Source organism: Suricata suricatta, chromosome 3 (genome assembly GCF_006229205.1).
Source record: "Suricata suricatta isolate VVHF042 chromosome 3, meerkat_22Aug2017_6uvM2_HiC, whole genome shotgun sequence".
NCBI lineage: Eukaryota > Metazoa > Chordata > Mammalia > Carnivora > Herpestidae > Suricata > Suricata suricatta.
Genome location: NC_043702.1, coordinates 151,142,898 through 151,161,621, shown reverse-complemented (window position 1 = coordinate 151,161,621; position 18,724 = coordinate 151,142,898). Strand labels below are relative to the sequence as shown.

Here is an 18,724-nt window from a genome sequence, read left to right as displayed (position 1 = left end):
AATGCTCAGGGTACTGGGTGGCTCAATCAGTTAAGCACCCAACTTTGGCTAAGGAAGGTCATGATCCCAAGGTTTGTGAGTTCAAGCCCTGTATTGAGCTCATTGCTGTCAGGGCAGAGCCTGCTTCAGATCCTCTGTTCCCCTCTTTCTCTGCCCCTCCCACACTCACACTTACTCTCCTTTCTTTCAAAAATAATTAAACGTTAAAAAAAATTTTTTAAATGCTTGAGGTCTGAAGCCAGAATGGAACAAAGAAACAATGAGATCAGTGACAAAAATGGGGACCTTGAGAAAAGGAGCCGTTTTTTGTGATTATGTACTAAGAGGCAGGCTGTGAAACAACATCCAAGTGGAGGCGCCTTTAAGTGGCAGTTGAATATAATTGATTGGAGATAAAAATATAAATAAAGTCAAGGCAGAGATATTTGAAGCCAAGAGCAATTCACTAAAGGGTTCAATGAGTGATCAATTCAAGGACCAAGTATCAAGCCTTAGAAAATAGCTCCTTTTGGGGGTGATAGGGTGGAAAGAAACCATAAAAGAAAAAGGTAATCATCAGAGAGACAAAAGGATGAACCCCAAAGCCAAAGATTTTCAAAGAGTCATCAACTATGTCGGAGCCAATGGGAACTGAAAAGAGCCCCTGGAAATGGCTCTTGGACACCTTGGCAGGTGAGCAGCTAGCCTGACCTCCCATACCTGGGTAACAAACATTTTGGATGTTGTATCCTCATGGGGCATAGGAGATAGCCTCTCTATCAAGAGAACTGGGCAGGGGTGCCTGCGTGGCTCAGTTAGTTAAGCATCTGACTTTGGCTCAGGTCATGATCTGTCAGGCTCTGTGCCTACAGCTCAGAGCCTAGAGCCTGCTTAGGATTCTGTGTCTCCCTGTCTCTCTGCCCCTCCCCCACTGGTGATCTGTCTCTTTCTGTCCCTCAAAAATAAATACATGTTAGAAAGAAAAAAAAAATTTTTTTTTAAAGAGACCTGGGCAGAGCTGTGTTTCCCATGGTTTGCTGTTTTCTCTTCTGCTTCTGGCAAAAGCCCAGAAAAATTGAGCTATTTTACTTGCCATGAATCTCATGCCCCCTTAACTCTTTAACTAAAGGTGGGACAGGCCATAAAAGTTATAGGCTGAAATTTTTGAATCACTGGCAGAAGTGTAGTTCTTTAGGAGCAACAGCAGCAGCAAACGGAGGGGACTCCCAGTGGACTCCAGTTAGCCACCAGCACAAATGGTAAGGCTGGGAACTGTGAAGTGAGAATGAGGAACTGTCCCTTGTTTTCTACCTTTACTGCTGTGGCCAGTTATCAAATAATAATACCTGACACTTAATGGCATAAGTTTTTCTAAGGGACAGTCTCTCGATCAAATGTTTCTGAACTTGACTTAATCCTAGGTCATGTGGCAAATGAAAGAGCTAGCCTTCATGTTCATAGAATACTGGAGATTTGTCTGTGTAATTAAAGGAATAGCAAACGGACTTTTTTTGGAGCATGAGGGATGAGGCTGAACTTCTATTAGAATCACTTATGGAATCTATGGAATAATTTTTAACCTTAGTTCCATAAAACCCTTAAAGATAATGAGAAATCTGGGGACAGATTTAGGCAGATGAGATCATGTGGAATAAATCGCCTCTGAAGAGCTTTTCTAGTCCAGAATTACTTTAAAGTACGATTCCGAACCGTTGAAGGGCTCTGAAAGCCTTGAAACTTTGTGTAAGTTTTAAAAAACAAAAATAGTGCATAAACTACAGTTCCCAGGAGGCCTCGCGGGGGAGTCTCCGCACTCGGTCAGTTTTTATACGCCTCGAGGTAGGCTGGGGAATGTAGTGCTCCAAGGCGCCCTGCACGTGACGCGCGCCGAGGAAGGCGAGGGGGACCGCGCCGCCCTAGGCAGTTCAGGGTCCCCGGAGTGAGCCGCTCCTTGCCGGGAATTTGGTTTGTGCAGAGCGGGGAAGGCCCCCGTCGACTGGTCCCATCCGTGAAAAAGCTGAGCCGGGTTCGCCCGCTGGCGCTGCTCCGGGGAAGTCCCCGTGGACGAGGCACCTCTGGGTCCTGTCCAGTTTCAGGGCGGCCGGGCCGGGTGCGGCGGAAGGTGCGAACAGCCTGGGGGCTCGGAGCTCGCGCCCTGCGCCCCACCCAAGCTGTGGCCGCACTGGGAGGAAGCGCGTATAGGTTGAGTGCAGAGTTTCCCTTTTTGCTTTCTCGTCGCAGCCGCTCCGGCGGGCGGTCTTCAGTCGGAGGGGGTCCGGAGCCGACGGAGTTAAAACAAGCGACTTCGCGCCCCCCACCCCACTGGCCGCCTCCCTCACCCATCCGGCCCACCAGCCATGGGCGGACGCGATCACCTGTTCAAAGTGCTGGTGGTGGGGGACGCCGCGGTGGGCAAGACGTCCCTGGTGCTGCGATACTCTCAAGACAGCTTCAGCAAACACTACAAGTCCACGGTGGGAGGTGAGACGTCGCCGCGGGGGGCGGGGTGGACCCCGGCGGGTGAGGAGCCGGGGGCCTCGCGTCCTTAGGCCCTTGCTCGGTCAGGAAGTAGGTGTCTGGGATCTTGGAGAGAGTAACTGCCCGGTGTTTGATTTGCACGTTTCTCTTGGGTTTCCCCAATTCGGTTCACCCAGCCTGAGCTGGAAAGAGCTTGGGCGGAGGTGTGAAGGGCAGGAATGGGGAAGGGAGGATGAGAAAATGCGCAATTGTTGCGTTTCCCCGGGGAACTGTGAACGCAGGACTCCTGCAACCTAACAAGGGGTCGTGGGCAAATTTGTGTCATCAGCAGGGGCCGCTGGCCCCCCACCTCCCCCCAACTGGAAGGCCCGGTTGGGTGCAGGCCGGGTGCGGGCCGGGCTCTAGACCTGCCTCTTAATAGGAGTTCCAGGCCGGTGATGAAGGAACACAAAGGTGTTTAATCTGGCCTTAAAGGATCCTAGTTTTTTGTGTGTGTTTTAATAATTTTTTAAAATTTATTTATTTTGAGAGAGAGAGAGACAGAGCATGAGCAGGGTAGGGGCAGAGATAGAGAGGGAGAGAGAAAATCCCAAACAGGCTTCACATTGGGCTCTGGGAGAACTGCTAGATCATGACCTGAGCTGAGATCAAGAGTTGGATGCTTAGCCCTGAAGATGCTTAACCCTGAGCCACGCAGGTGCTCCTAGGATCCTAGCTTTGGGGGTGCCTACCTGGGAGAGCCCCTGGCCCACACAATCGGATGGTATTTTTGTCCATGGATTGCTTAAATAAAGGCAACCTAGAAATTCTTCAGGAAATCTGAAATATATGGATTATCTGACCTATCTTCCGGCCCCTTTTTCTCTCAAATTGGGGAGGGGACAAAAGGAAGGGAATACCAAGGAGTTCATTCACTTCTTTCTAGGGACAGGCTTTGAACTCCACTACCCCCGCCCCCCGCAGGTAGAAATGCCTTTTTGTTAGGTAGAAGGTGTTTAGCGGGGAAGAGCTGGTGAAGGGAGAGAGTAACACAACATTTATTTATCTACATTAAGAGAACTTTTTTTTAAAGGAAAAGAAACCTGCCCTAATGTAAATTTTGAAGATGGGTGCTGGTGTTCATTATGGCATTAAAAAAATTAACAAGCATTAACACTACAATTAAAAGACCCTCCTTGAGAACATCCAGCAAAATTTAGGGTTTATAAATTTATTTATTTACTTAATGTATTTTATTTATTTTTGAGAAATAGAGAGAGATAGCACGATCAGGGGAAAGTCAGAGAGAGGGAGACACAGAATCTGAAATAGGCTCCAGGCTCTGAGCTAGATGTCAGCACAGAGCGCGATGTGGGGCTCGAACCCATGAACCATGAGATCATGACCTGAGCCGAAGCCAGACACTTAACCAACTGAGCCACCCAGGCACCCCTATAAATTTTTTTAATGTTTATGTATTTTTGAGAGAGAGAGAGAGAGAGAGAGAGAGACAGAGTGTGAGCAGGGGAGGGGCAGAGAGAGAGGGAGACAGAGAATCCAAAGCAGGCTTCAGGCTCTGAGCTGTCAGCACAGAGCCCAGCACGGGGCTCAAACCCATGGACCATGAGGTCATGACCTGAGCCAAAGTCTGCCGCTTAACTGACTAAGACACCCAGGCACCCCAAAATTTAGGGTTTAAAGTTTCAAAAACTATTTCCTGACCATTTTGCCCCCTGACTCCTAAATAATATGATGGCCCCTATTTCATGGATTTGGTTAAAAGTATTTCGCAAATTTGGGACATCTGGGTAGCTCAGTCAGTTAAGCAGTCAACTCGACCTCGGCTCAGGTCATGATCTCACCTACACTGATAGCACAAGAGCCTGCTTGGGATTCTGTCTCTCCTTCTCTCTGCCCCTCCCCAACTTGTGCTCCCTCCCTCTCTCTCTCAAAATCAATAAATAAACATAAAATTTAAAAAAAGGTATTTTGCTAATTAGTTTTTAGCAACTGCTCTGGTCTTCCTTTAGTAAAGAATAATTGGCTCTGGGTAAATTGTTTTTCCCAGCAATTATTCTAAATTTCCCCTGGCTTTCATTTCTGACACAGATGTGGAAAAGTATATTTCCAAATCTGGGAAATTATTCATTTTCTCTCCTTCTGAAAAAGTTTTTCCCCCTGGCGTACCCTTTCAGACTTAGCTCGCCGAGTCTCAGCATCTCCAGATGTCAGTGGGGCTCTGAAGCGTCATCCATGCCATGCCTTCTCCCTGGGACTCCTCTGGAACCTCTGCACTTTGTCCCATTCCTGCCCCGAATAAGTTCCTACGGGCCTTAGGGAGGGGATAGAATTCCCCCCGGGTGTGTGTCCTCATCATACAATTGGATTAGAAACTAACAGTGAAATTGAATGTGGAAGATGCAAAAGCTACCACAGCGCTCTCATTTCCCCCTGTTGCCCCATCCTGCCTTCCCTGAGAAAACCCCCTAGACCTGCCAGAAACCCCCAGCCTTAGGGACAAGTAGTAACAAATAAATGAGTTTGTTGAGAAAGTAAAAGCTGAAGACCCCTTCAGAGTGGTCATGAATTGTCTGTGCCAGGCGTGCCTGGCTGTCTGCGGCAGAAGAGCGTGTGACTCTTGATCTTGGGGTCATGAGTTTGAGCCCCATGTTGGGGGTAGAGTTTACTTAAAAAAATAATAATAATAATAAGGGGCATCTGGGTGGCTCAGTCGGTTAAGCGCCTGGCTTCAGCTCAGGTCATGATCTCACTGTTCGTGGGTTTGAGCCCTGTGTTGGGCTCTGTGCTGACAGCTAGCTCAGAGCCTGGAGCCTGCTTTGGATTCTGTGTCTCCCTCTCTTTCTGACCCTCCCTTGCTCACGCTGCCTCTCTCTGTTTCTCAAAAATAAATAAAAAACATTAAAAAATTTTTTTAAAAAGTCATGATCTCATCATTCATGAGTTCGAACCCCGCTTCGGGCTCTGTGCTGACAGCTCAGAGCCTGGAGCCTGCTTCCGATTCTGTGTCTCTCTCTCTCTCTGCCATGAAGAATTGTCTGTTCCACATTTAATACATGTGGTGGGCTCCTCTCAGCCCATTGAAAGCTTAAAAATAAATAGAAAGGATTAGAGTTGTGTGTCTCTAGTTCAAGCTGCATATTCGATCGGAGTTTGTTCACGGACATTTTAAAGGTAAGTCTTATTCAATTCTCCATGTATTTCCAGTGGATTTTGCTCTGAAGGTTCTCCAGTGGTCTGACTCGGAGGTGGTGCGGCTCCAGCTGTGGGATATTGCAGGTAGGCTGGGAGATGCAGTAGGAGCGAAGGAAGACATTTCGGTTGAATCAGCAAGCCCTCAGAAAAAGTGGGGTAGCAAACCCAGAAAGTCTTTTCTGGAACCGGAATGACTGGGTCATTCAGAGGGAACCTAAGCTGAGTAGATGTAGGGTGCTTGTAGATGTTTTCTCTAGGTGTTCTGCCTTGGATACATCGAGGACCTTTCCTCTGAGGGTGGACAGGGTGGCAGATTGTCCAGACCGTAGGCGGGTGCTCTCACAGTAGGGGGAGGGTGCTTGCCCCAGCGTTTCAGCTGGGGTGAGAAACAGATCCCCAGAAAATAGAGACAATAATAATAATAAGAGCTGACTTTTACTGTGTGCCAAGCACTTGCCGAAGCATTTTAGATTCAATGACTCGTTAATCCTCATAGAACCCTGTGATCAGAGCTACTGCTTTTATCCCCGCTCTGCAGATGAGAAATCTGAAGCACTGAAAGCTTGCCTTGGCCAAGGTCCTACAGATAGTAAATGACAGAGCAGAGATTTGGACTTGGGTGGTCTGGGTGCAGAATCTGGACTCAGCCACAGTTCGTCCTGCCCTGTCACCCGCACTGAAGATAGGACAGACAGGGCATTTGGGCGGGGGGTTTGCGACTAGTCTTAGCATCACTTTTCCAGCAGTTGCCCCTTTCCTCCCAGGGCAGGAGCGCTTCACCTCCATGACACGACTATACTATCGGGGTGCCTCCGCCTGTGTTATTATGTTTGATGTTACCAACGCCACAACCTTCACCAACAGCCAAAGATGGAAACAGGACTTGGACAGCAAGCTCACACTGCCTAATGGAGAGCCCGTGCCCTGCCTGCTCTTGGCCAACAAAGTACGTGGTCAATCTAAGCAAATAGCCCCTGGCCTCTCTCTGTGGTCAGACAGTAAGCATATTTAAATGCCTTCTGATCCCAGGTACCCATTTTCCCTTCTCAAGCTGGCAATGTCATCTCTATCACCTTTCAAGGGGATGCTGAGACTTTCTTTGGGAAGAATGTTGGCTAGATTTTAGATGCCAGTGTTCTTAGCCATTGGTGGAAAGGGTTTACATCCACAAGTGTCTGAGCGGTGTTCCTCTTCTCTGGAAGCTTATGGTGTTGCCTTTTATGTATTCTCTTTGCCAGTGCGATCTGTCCCCTTGGGCAGTGAGCCGAGACCAAGTGGACCGGTTCAGTAAAGAGAATGGTTTCACAGGTTGGACAGAAACCTCAGTCAAGGAGAACAAAAATATTAACGAGGCCATGAGGTGAGCGGTTCATGGTGTCCTGGGGTTAGACACACAGATTTCCCTGTCTTCTGCTGCCGCTACTACCCCGCTTCACCCACCTTCTTTTCTTGTTTCTGAGCAAACAAGACGAGACTGAGCTGCTGAAATTCCAGCTTCGGAAGGCCAGGGACCCTGTCCTTTCACCTGAGATACCTGGGGACGTAGGGGCATTTGAACCTTGTGGCTTTATGGAATGCCACCCGGTGATAAGACAAGACAGTGTCTGCCATTCCTCCCTTTCCTCCACCCAGTGTGTCAGGCTTGTTGTTTTTATTTGTTTTTTAGAGTCCTCATTGAAAAGATGATGAGCAATTCCAGAGAAGATCTGTCTCTGTCCACCCAAGGGGACTATATCAACCTACAGACCAAGCCTTCCTCCAGATGGACATGCTGCTAGCAGTTTGAGGCTAGTTTTTGCTCCCACTGTCAGGAGGTCTTTCATCTCTTTCCCTTGGCTGCCCACTGGGCAATCTTACCTACACGTGAACCATCTCCTGCCAGCTGTCCTGGAAGGACCATCGTCACTCAGAGGAGCCTGGGACTCAGATGCATTTCTGCATCTCTCACAGGTGGGCTCCTACTCGCTGCTGTGGCTCAGTTAGTACCTTCTGTATAAGAAAGATCATCTTAGCCCTCAGTTTGTGATCTGGGATTTTGTGGGAAGCATTGGAAACCAGCACCTGTGATCAGAATTCCCACCTATTTTTGGCTTCCATTTTTCCGTTTGACGTGTGTTAATATCTCAACCTGATAGGACTAAAGATTGCAAGGAAAATGAGAGCAAAGGGCATTTCCCAAACGCACCAGAGGTTGTCGCTGTCAGATCCTTCCTGTCTCGGACTTTGACTTTGAACCTCTGATTCCAAGATGCACAGGAGTGTGGCTGGATGGATATCCATGGGTTTGAGGCCACAGGAGGTGACGCAAAAGTCACTGTATTTTTGAAGCTTCTAAAGTCATAATTGGCTTTCTCTTATCTTGGCTGCAAGCGTAGTCAAGCTTTTAAACTACTTAGTGTGTGACAAGAGCATTTCTTTTCCCCAAGGAAATCAGTTGTCACATTAGGGTTTTCAAGTGTCTCACTACCGGTGGGGTGGGAGCGGGGTTAGCAGGGTTGGTGTCCTGACGCGTAACACTGCAAGTGACATTGGTTGGCCGTGGTGCCCTGACATAGGTCTGTTCCTCACAGCCCGGGGGGTCTGAATGGGAGAGGGAAAGGTTAATAGAACAAAATCCTGTGGGGCAACTTGCTTCTGAGCACTGCGGGTGCTCAGCCATAAGACACAAATTTTATGTACAGACCTTTGCCTGAGGTGGGCGAGTAGATAGACAGAAGATCATTAGGTAATTTAAGTGCTAAGTCGGGCAGGGTTTTTAGTATCAAATCACTTCTAGACAGCTTAATTTGTTAAATTCTCACAGGATGGTGATTTATAACCTACCCAAAGTTATGAATATTCTTAATGAACTCAGAGGCCTACAGTTCTTTAGAATTGTAGATGAGTAAGCATCCTAAGTTAGCAGCTCCCAAGTCTGACCGAGCAGAACCACCTGGGAAGTTTGTTTAAAAATTTTTTTCAATAAAATGTTTATTGTATGTTTTAAGGTTTCTCAAACACACTGAATCAAAATGTCCAGGGGTGGAGCCTGGGAATTTGCTGCTGTTTTTCAAAGCTGCCTGGGTAATCTGACTAGCCTGGTTTGGAAAACAACGCTGGGGAATTTGGTAAAGCTGTACAGAGCCGGGCACTCCCCATACAAATGCCCCTGGGCGTCCCTGGGCCGTCTCAGCTCGCCGCATGGTTCAGGGACACACCAGACCTTGGAAACCACTGTCTTAAGAGAATGATCCGAGGTCAAATGTGAGAAAGAGAATGGGAGCCAGACCTTCAGCGGTTGGTTGCCTGGTTGGTTTTTAATACCAAGTATTATCACTTGGACTATTTGCAGCCTCTTAAGACCGTGAAGTTCTCTTTTGTATTACCCTTCTTAAATAATGGGTTTTTATTACAACAATTTTGAAGATGTTCGCGGAGTAACTCATTCCCTCTATGTGAAAAGAAAATTGATTTTTATTTACTGGTTCGAACCTCTGCAAAGTCACAAATAAAGATGAAATAAGTCTTGTATTCACGGTACTTATTGGCCTTTAAAGTAAGTTTGTTACAGTGCCATTTTATACTGCTAATTCAAGAGTATTGTGGAAATGGAGATTTTATTTTTTAAACAGCTTTAAAAACGAAGGTAAATGTTATTCTGTCTATTAATTTATGGGCATCCACTGCCTAATACCAATTCAATACTTGATATAACATTCCAAATCATGCTTGTAAATGTGACCATTGTAAAACAAAAAAAAATTGAACATGTTTTCTTTTCCTATGTGCTGACTCAGGAATTACCTGCCTTTTCAAGCATTACTAGAGGCTGGCCTGCCAGTCCTTCTGGATTTTTTTTTTAAGTGGTGAACATTATAGAACTGAAGCTAATTAAAGAATAAATTGAAGTATCACTAATTCCTCTGTGTGCCTTATCCATAAAGAAAAGGGAAATCCATTAAGTTTTTTAAAAAGAGGGAAATGGGGACGCCTGGGTGGCTCAGTCCATTGAGCGTCCAGCTTCGGCTCAGGTCATGATCTCACAGTTCGTGGGTTCTAGCCCCACGTCAGGCTCTGTGCTGACAGCTAGCTCAGAGCCTGGAACCTGCTTCACATTCTGTGTCTCCTTCTCTCTCTGACCCTCCCCTATTCCCACTGTCTCTCTCTGTGTCTCAAAAATAAATAAAGAACATTAAAAACAATTTTTTTAAAAGAGGGAAATGTTTACATGATTAGAAATATAATTATTCTAAAAATAATTATATACTGTCATTTGGATGCTACCTCTTGGTACAATTGACTCACGAACATGGATATTGTTGGGGCTTTTCCCTAGAGAAGTTTCCATATTTGAGACAAGATAGCTCTCCAACCACTCCGCTGGTCTTTGGACAGAACGAAAACAAGCATTTCCTGCAGAGTGTTTTTAAGAGACCCAAGGAAGGGCTGAGAACAGAGCTGCGGAACTGTGACTGCCCTGGCTTTGGACTTTGAACAGAATAACTGAGTGACCAAGCAAATAGAGAAAAGAGATCACAGGTCAAGGAAGGCCCCTCCACAGTAAGTGACGGTTTGCCCTTTTGTTATTACTAATGAGCCAGAATTACTCCCAAGATGATTTTCCCAATTCATTTGCCCGAGCTATTACTAAGCTACGTTCTGGCTCCTCGTTTTTCCCTGTCATCCCAGATTTAACTCTTCGAGTGGCCGGTCTTCTGTCCTCAGGACACTGTCCCATCTAACATGAGGCCTTTCCTGGGCGCTGCTGTCCTTTTGTAAGCAATAGACTGCTTTTGACATGATCTAAGGCTATGGTTAGAAGATGGAGAAACCTCCGTGGTATTCTGGAAGATCCAGGGGCAGATGGCCCAGGGAAACGAACCTCAGTGCCCGTTTCCCTCTACCATTTTGGTTCACTGTGCAGGGAGAGGCTTGAGCCATGTAAGCGACTCCTTTATTAAAGCCGGATAATCTCCAAAGCTGCAAGTTGGAATAGATGGAAAGCCACTAGAAAGTGATATGTGTTGGAAAGTACTCCGTGTATTTTGGATTCAGCCATAAATACCCGAGACCCGAGAATATATCTACATATGGCCTTCATTGGTAGAACAACTCTGCCTTTTCTTTGGCTTTTGAGCATAATTTGAATTCTCTCAAATTTTGTCTGCAGAGTTTCAGTATATAACGGTACTGCGCTGTATTAGGATTCTCTCAGAAAACACAACTAACAGGAGGTATATACATATGTAAAGGGATCTATTAAAAGGAAGTGCCTTGTGCAGTTACAGAGCCTGGCAAGTCCAACATATGCAGAGTTTACGTTCCAGTTCAGGTCCCAAGGCTGTTAGTTAGGCCAGAATAGCTGATGATATTCCAGCTTGAAAGTCATCAGATGGGAGAATTCTCTCGCTCAGGAGAGGGTCAACCTTGTGTTGTATTTAGGGCGTCAACTGATTGGACAAGGCCCATCCACATTACAGAGGGTAATCTGCTTTACTCAGTCTACCAACTTAAGTGTTCATCTCGTCCAAAAACACCCTCACTGAAACATTCAGAATAATGTTTAACCAGATATCTGGGCTCTCTACTGCCTAGTCAAATTGACAAATTAACGGTCACATCCACTTCACAGGACTTCATTAAGCAATGGCAGTGTTTTAATATCTTTTCTTCATACTTTGATTTACAGCCCAAGTCTATATGTATAGGAACTAACTACACAGTAATGAGAATAAAGAGGAGAGAGCATGTAGGAAGAGGAAGGGGGCAGAGAGCAGGTATTTCACGATGTATCATGATGTGAGAAAGGCAGCCCAGTAGCACCGACTACTGATGCCTGCATTGGTGTAACCCTCCCCCCCCCCACAAGCTCTGTGAGTTGTGTATGCTTCTTACACTATCTTTGAAATAAGAAAGCAAACCTTCACATTTTATGTTTGAGGGAACAAATGTCTCAAAATCTGACTGACTGAAAGGCAGCCAGTTGAGTGTGTCATAAAGTCAAGACATTCTTTGAATTTCCCATCTCCATTCTATCATTTAGGTTTCTGGGAAGCATTTGACCTGAAAAATCTATTTTGGAAAATAAGCCCAGAGGTACCTGGCTGATTCAGTGGGTGGCTCCTACAACTCAATATTCAGTGGTGGGTTCAAGTCCTACGTTGGGTGTAGAGGTTGCCTGAAAAATTTTTAAATCTTTAAAAAAAATTTTTTTATAATAGTTTATTGTCAAATTGGTTTTCATATAACACCCAGTGCTTCTCCCCACAAGTGCCCCCTCCATGACCATCACCCCCCCTCCCCCTCCCCTTTCAGTCCATGGTTCGTCTCTAGTATTCAATAGTCTCCCTTGATCTGTGTCCCTCACTCTTCCCCACTCTCTTTCCCCCTTCCTCTCCCCATGGTCCCCTGCCAGGTCTCTCCTGTTAGACCTATGAATGCAAACATATGGTATCTATCCTTCTCTGCCTGACTTATTTCGCTTAGCATGACACCCTCATGGTCCATCCACTTTCCTACAAATGGCCATATGTCATTCTTTCTCATTGCCATATAGTACTCCATGGTATATATATACCACATCTTCTTGATCCATTTATCAGTTGATGGACATTTAGGCTCTTTCCATGATTTGACTATTGTAGAAAGTGCCGCTATGAACATTGGGGTACATGTGCTCCTATGCCTCAGCACTTCTTTATCCCTTGGGTAAATCTCTAGCAGTGCTATTGCTGGGTCATAGGAGAGTTCTATCGATAGTTTTTTGAGGAGTCTCCACACTGTTTTCCAGAGCGGCTGCACCAGTTTACATTGCCACCAACAGTGTAGGAGGGTGCCCGTCTCTCCACAGCCTCGCCAGCATCTATAGTCTTTTGATTTGTTCATTTTAGCAACTCTGACCGGTAATAACTATTATTTAGTTTTAAAGGAGAGAGAGAGAGACAGCATGAGCAGGGGAAGGGCATAGAGAGAAGGAGACACAGAACCTGAAGCAGGCTCCAGGCTCTGAGCTGTCAGTACACAGCTTGATGCAGGGCTCAAACTCATGAACCGTGAAATCATGACCTGAGCCGAAGTTGGACACTTAACTGATTGAGCCACCCAGGTGCCCCAAAAATTTAAAAAATCTGAAAAAGGAAAAGAAAAGAAGCCCAGACAGTTAGAGAAACAGAACTGATCCCTTTTGGGTTTAGAACTTCGGTTTGTGTTAGCTTCTGAAACTATGTTCATGCATGGAGTAGTGATGATCACGTTTCCATATTAAATTTAGGGGAGCCCCATTGAGTGCAGTTTGAGCAGCATACGGTGCACACATCCTAAGGTGTTTAATCAACAGGATCCATTTCCGAAGGTATGTCACCCAAATGCCGTGACTAACATTTAATTTTGAGTATCAGGTATGTTATTTGCAAGTAAGGGATTTTAACAGCCATTCCATTTTCAACTGCTGCTGCCAGTAGCTAACTAACATCTAAGTGCTGCTATGAGCCAAGTATTTCACATGGATTATTTTTATTTTTTACAATGACCTGTGATATGCATATATATGGAACCTGAGGCACCAAAAATTCAGGCTTTGCCCAATGTTAAGACAGCTAGCAAGTGGCAAACTGATTTTTTAGCTTTAAGCAGTGTGACTCCAGAAAATGGCCTTTTACTGCACAATACACTACTAATCATTTTCTATGTGTGTGTTTTGGTGGTGGCATCCTTGAATTTTTTCCATACAACAAATGTTCAGTATGACAGAAACAAAGAGTAATCTATTAAATGGGCATACAGATTTTTTTAATACCTTCTTCTTTTTCTTTCTTTCTTTTTTTTTTTAATGTTTTATTTATTTTTGATACAGAGAGAGACACAGCATGAGAGGGGGAGGGCCAGAGAGAGAAGGAGACACAGAACCGGAAGCAGGCTCCAGGCTCTGAGCTAGCTGTCAGCACAGAGCCCGACGCGGGGCTTGAACTCACAAATGTGAGATCTGACCTGAGCTGAAGTCAGAGGCTTAACCTACTGAGCCACCCAGGCGCCCCGTCTTTCTTTTTTTTTTTAAGAGAGAGTGATAAGGCACCTGGGTGGCTCAGTCAGCTCAGGTCATGATCTCATGGTACATGGGATTGAGTCCTGCATCGGGCTTCTTGCTCACAGCATGGAGCCTGCTTGGGATTCTCTCACTCCCTCTCCTCTACCCCTCCCACTCATTCTCTCTCTCTCTCTCTCAAAATTAATAAATAAACATTTAAAAAATAAAAAATAGAGTGAGTACAGGAGCTGGGGAGAAGGGCAGAAGGAGAGAGAATCTTAAGCAGGCTTGACACTCAGCATGTAACCGACAAGGGGGCTCAATCCCACAACCCTGGGGCCATGACCCAAGCCAAAATTAAGAGTCACGGATGCTAAACTGACTGATCCAGTAAAGCACCCCCAGATTTTTTAATACTTTTACCATGAAAAAACTTAAATCTCTTTACGGAAAACGAAGACAAAAACTCCAATCTACCCATAGTCCTACAACTCAAGCAAAACCTCTATTTACGGAAGTCCACCCAACCTTATCTCTTAACACTCTTTAAAGCAGAGAGGAAGTTAGATGTCTGGAATGGAAGAAATCTACAGAAGAAAATGAATTTAAACGTTTAAATTGACTTTGGCCCAGTCTTTTTCTGGCTGCGATCTGAGGGCAAAGGAGCATCCTCCCTAAGCTTGAACCTACCTCCTAGGTTACTCAGCCTCTGGGGTTGTAGAAAGACTCAGCAGACACACAGCTCTTCTGTCCCATTTTTCTTATGAGTGTGATGGAGGAGAGTCCGTGGATTGGAGGTAGAAGTTTAAAAAAAAAAAAAAAGAGCCTGGAAGAAGTTTTCTTTAACTTCCTGGCAGGGTCTTCAAAGACAGGTAGCTTTCTGTACTCCGGTGGTCGATAGAAATAATGTCTGTCTTTAGATCTGGTTGGATGACTTTCATGAGGTCACAGAACTAAAAGTGCTCAAAATTTGTCAAAAATCTCCCAGCTACTATTACTTAGCCTTGAAGGAAATGAGTCTTTGTTAGGGACAGGGAAGAGTCATCAGTTTGCCACCTTGGCACTGCCACTTCTTAGTGTCTTAAACACTAAGTGGAGAAGAAAAGTCTGCTTCCCAAGACATAACTAAAATCACAGGGAAATTAAGCATTAAGTTTAAAAGGCCATTAAATCTTATTTCCAGAGAAAAGAAATGACTATCTTTACTGTCTCCTTAGCTTTTTTGTTTTCCGTGTTTTATTTTATTTTCTTAAAAAATATTTTTTACATTTATTTATTTTTGAGAGACAGAGAGAGACAGAGCATAAGTAAGAGAGGGGCAGAGAGAGAATGAGATGCAGAATCGAAAGCAGGCTCCAGGCTCTGAGCTGTCAGCACAGAGCCCGACATAGGACTGAAACCCAGAAATTGTGAGATTATGACCTGAGCCGACGTCGGATGCTTAACTGGACTGAGCCACCCAGGTGTCCCTTCATAGTTTTATTATATATAGTGTCCCTTCAGTGTTATCTGATGGTGCTTCTAAAGTCCAGATATGATATCTTTCTTCAGTTTCCCGTGAACTGATTGTGGTTGTGACATGTGCCCAGGGCAGAGCATTTAGGGATGGACAAGAGGGAACTCATCTTGGAGACCATTCCAGGCTCTCCTGGCAGCCAGGGAGACAGTGCTGGGGCTCTTAAAGGCTTAATTTAGGACTTGTCCACTAGAAAGTAAACTAGAAGTTCAAATCTTCAGTTACTTTCTTCTTAAGAGACTGTGTTTGTTGGAATACTTAGCGAACGGACAAGTAAATGGAGGGAAGATGTTAGCTGAAGCTGAGGTGAGGAGAGAGGAGGCTATGACCCTCACTTTGGAAGAAAAAGAGCCTTCAATCTGTCAGTTGATCTTGAACTAAACAGGCCTAGAAGACCTGTCCTGAAATTTCCACCTGCCTGGACATGTTGTATGGCCAGTTCCTTTCATTACCTAATAAATTAGTAACAAGAATTCCTTTGCCTCGTTTTACAATACTAAATAAAGGTGTTATCTAAAATTATAGCAGTCTGCCCTAATAAAACCACCCCCAACAAAGTCACTCATGATCACTGCAACACCCGAGTGTTGCACTGGCCTTTTAACAATTGTGTGTTTGACAATAAACTTAGTCAAAACATAATTCAGACACTGATTAGGATGCTTACTACCAAAAAAAAAAGTTGGCAAGGATGTGGAGAAACTGGACCCCTTTGTGCACTGTTGGTAGGGGTGCAAAATGGTGCGGTTGCTGTGGAAAATAGTATGGAGGTCTCAAAAAATGAATATATGACCATATGGTTAGCAATTCCACTTCTGATGTACCCCAGAGAATTGAGAGGAGGGGCTCAAAGAGATGCTTGTACACCCATGTTCAAAACAGCATTAGTCACAATCATGAAATCTGGAAGCAACCCAAGGGTCCACTGACAGTGGAATGGGGAAACAAAATGTGGTATATGCATCCACTGAAATATTATTCAGTGTTCAAAAACAGAACACATTTGGGGGCTCTTGGGCGGCTCAGTCAGTTAAGCATCAGACTCTTGATTTTGGTTCAGATCATGATGATCTGGTGATAGAATTGAGCTCTCCTTGGGCTACCAACTGGGCTGGGAGCCTATTTGGGATTCTCTTCCTCACTCTCTATCTCTGCCTCTCCCCCCTTTCTCTCTCAAAATAAAGAAATAAACATTTTAAAAACTGTCTTAAAAAGTAGAACATTTTAGGAGCACCTGGGTGGCTCAGTCAGCTAAGCATCTAACTTTGGCTCAGGTTATGATCTCACAGTTCATGAGTAGTAGCCCTGCATCCAGCTCTGTGCTGATGGCTTGGAACTCGGAGCCTGATTTGGATTGTGTCTCCCTCTCTCTCTACTCCTCCCCAGCTTGCACTCTGTCTCTCTCTCTCTCAAAAATAAATAAACATCTTAAAAAATCTAAAAAAAATGAGCCCATGCTTATTAAAAAAAAACGTATAACATATTGGGGGCACCTAGGTGGCTCAGTTGGTTAAGTGTCTGGCTCTTGGTTTTGGCTCAGGTCATGATTGCACAGTTCATGGTTGGAGCCCCAAGTCAGGCTCTATGCTGACAGTGTGGAGCCTTCTTGGGATTCTCTTTCTTTCTCTCTCTCTCTGCCTCTCCTCCACTTGAATGAGTGGTCTCTCTTCTCTCAAATAAATAAAAACAAAACAAAACAACAACAAAGTAGGACATTTTGATACACGCTAAAACATCAATGAACCTGGAAGACATGCTAAGTGAAATCAGTCCACAAAAGAACAAGTACTATATGATTCTACTTAGTAGTCAGGTTCACAAAAACAGAAAGTAATATGATGGGTGCCAAAGTCTGGGGAGAGAGGGAATGGAGAATTAGTGTTTAATGGTACATAGCTTCAGAAGAGGAAGATGAAAAAGTTCTGGAGATGGATGGTGGTGATGATTGTAAAACATCATAAATGTACTTGATGCCGTTGAACTATATGCTTAAAAATGGTTAAGATGGTGAATTTTATTTTTGTACTTTTTTTACCACACACACACACACACACACATTCAGGCAAAAAAGGGTGGAGTGACATGCTAAAGGGAGAAGATAACTTGTTTAATGTTTCACTGGTGAACTACGCCATTCTCCTCCTTTAGAGAAGCCAGATTTTATATAAGGGGAGACTTTCAGGAGGGAGACAGTGGTAGGTTGGTGTGTTTGCTTATAAAGTGTATCTTCAGTTGGTTATTAACAGGCTGCCGCAGGCACTGAAATCTTTTTTTACAATGGTGAAGTAAACCCTAGTCATTCCCATAGGGATCCTGAGCTCTACCTCTGAGAATTTTAGACATCCAACGAATGTTCACAAATTTAAATGGAATGATCCATTCCACTGGAATAGAATGATTACCTTTAGTTGCTTCAGTTACTTGTCTAGAGTTTTCAGCCAACCTTACCCACTCCTACCCGGGGATCAGGTCATCTTTCAAAAACTGAATTTTAACAAATACTTAGATACTGCTTACTGTGAGTGGGTGACTGTCTCAAGGGCTTTTCATATATTAACTCATTTAATCTTAATAACCCTGTAAGGTTAAATATCTTTGTTCCCCATTTTACACATGAGAAAACTGAGGCACAGTGAGGTAAAGTTATACAACTACTAGGTTGTGAATCCGATGTTCAAACTGAAACACGTTGTGGCCCCAGGCTCATGCTTCTAATCATTAAGACCCTTAAGTAATGTCAGAGACCAGGACTCTAATGACCCTGAAGTGGATTTCAAGGTCCAGAATGGAGAACAGAAATTGGGAGGGAAGTTATTCCTTGAATAATCAAGGTTATGATCCTGGCTCTCTGCTCCAACAGGGGTTGGAGGACCCCTGAGGGCTAATGTTGAAGGCAGGGGAAGAGGTTTGTGCGTTTAAGGTCAAAATTTTTGAACCTATGGAATTTCCCTCCAATTCTGAAGCAGCCCCTTAGTGACGAATCAGCTACCTAGCCCACGGGTTTTGCTATTAAGTGCAATTTCTAGATGATCAAAGCAGGCGAGATGAGACATCATTAAACTACCACGAAGTGACAATGAATCCCATGTAAATCTTTTTTTCTAGTCGTTCCAAGATGCGACCTAAAACGAATCTGCAATCCTGGAGTGGAAACCAGGGGGCGGGCCAAGCAGCGACCATTTTTGTTTTGCGGCCGTGCACTCTCAGAGCATCTTGACTAACAGGACCCCACGGAGGAGGCGGGGCCTACCAGTGCGCGGGGCGGGGTCTGGGAGACGTGATGATTCAAACGGACTAATGAGCTTCACGCATCTGGCAGAAGCCTCCAATGACCGGGCGGGATGGGGCGGAGCCCACAGGCCCTAGTGGGTTTGGTTGCAGCGCGGCTTTGGCGCATTTTCGGCTGGTTTGATTCATCCATTTTGAAGAGACGGGGGAGCGGGGGGCTCGTCTGGTTAAGGGGCCCTGAACCAAGAAGCAGCGGACTTTGAGAAGCCAGCAGCTCGGGGTTCGGCGGCAGCGGCCCTATCGGCCGAAGTTGGGGGGGGTGGGGCGCC

At 45.1% G+C, this 18,724-nt stretch overlaps 1 protein-coding gene across 7 annotated transcripts in view; it reads left to right on the top strand.

Moving 5' to 3' along the window:
- The first annotated feature begins 654 nt into the window (after positions 1-654).
- Positions 655-18,724, top strand: part of RAB29 (RAB29, member RAS oncogene family) — a 29,871-nt gene continuing 11,801 nt past the window's right edge. The window contains exons 1-7 of one of the 7 annotated variants that reach the window (XR_003906947.1): positions 1,839-2,460; positions 5,662-5,733; positions 6,414-6,595; positions 6,888-7,009; positions 7,316-7,599; positions 12,899-12,979; positions 18,273-18,721. Coding sequence is in view for 2 of the 7 variants with exons in the window: in XM_029935589.1 (XP_029791449.1) it covers positions 2,337-2,460; positions 5,662-5,733; positions 6,414-6,595; positions 6,888-7,009; positions 7,316-7,427 (612 nt within the window). In the remaining 5 variants the exon portion in view is untranslated. The other 6 variants (XR_003906949.1, XM_029935589.1, XR_003906950.1 and 3 more) reach the window with 6 other exon arrangements.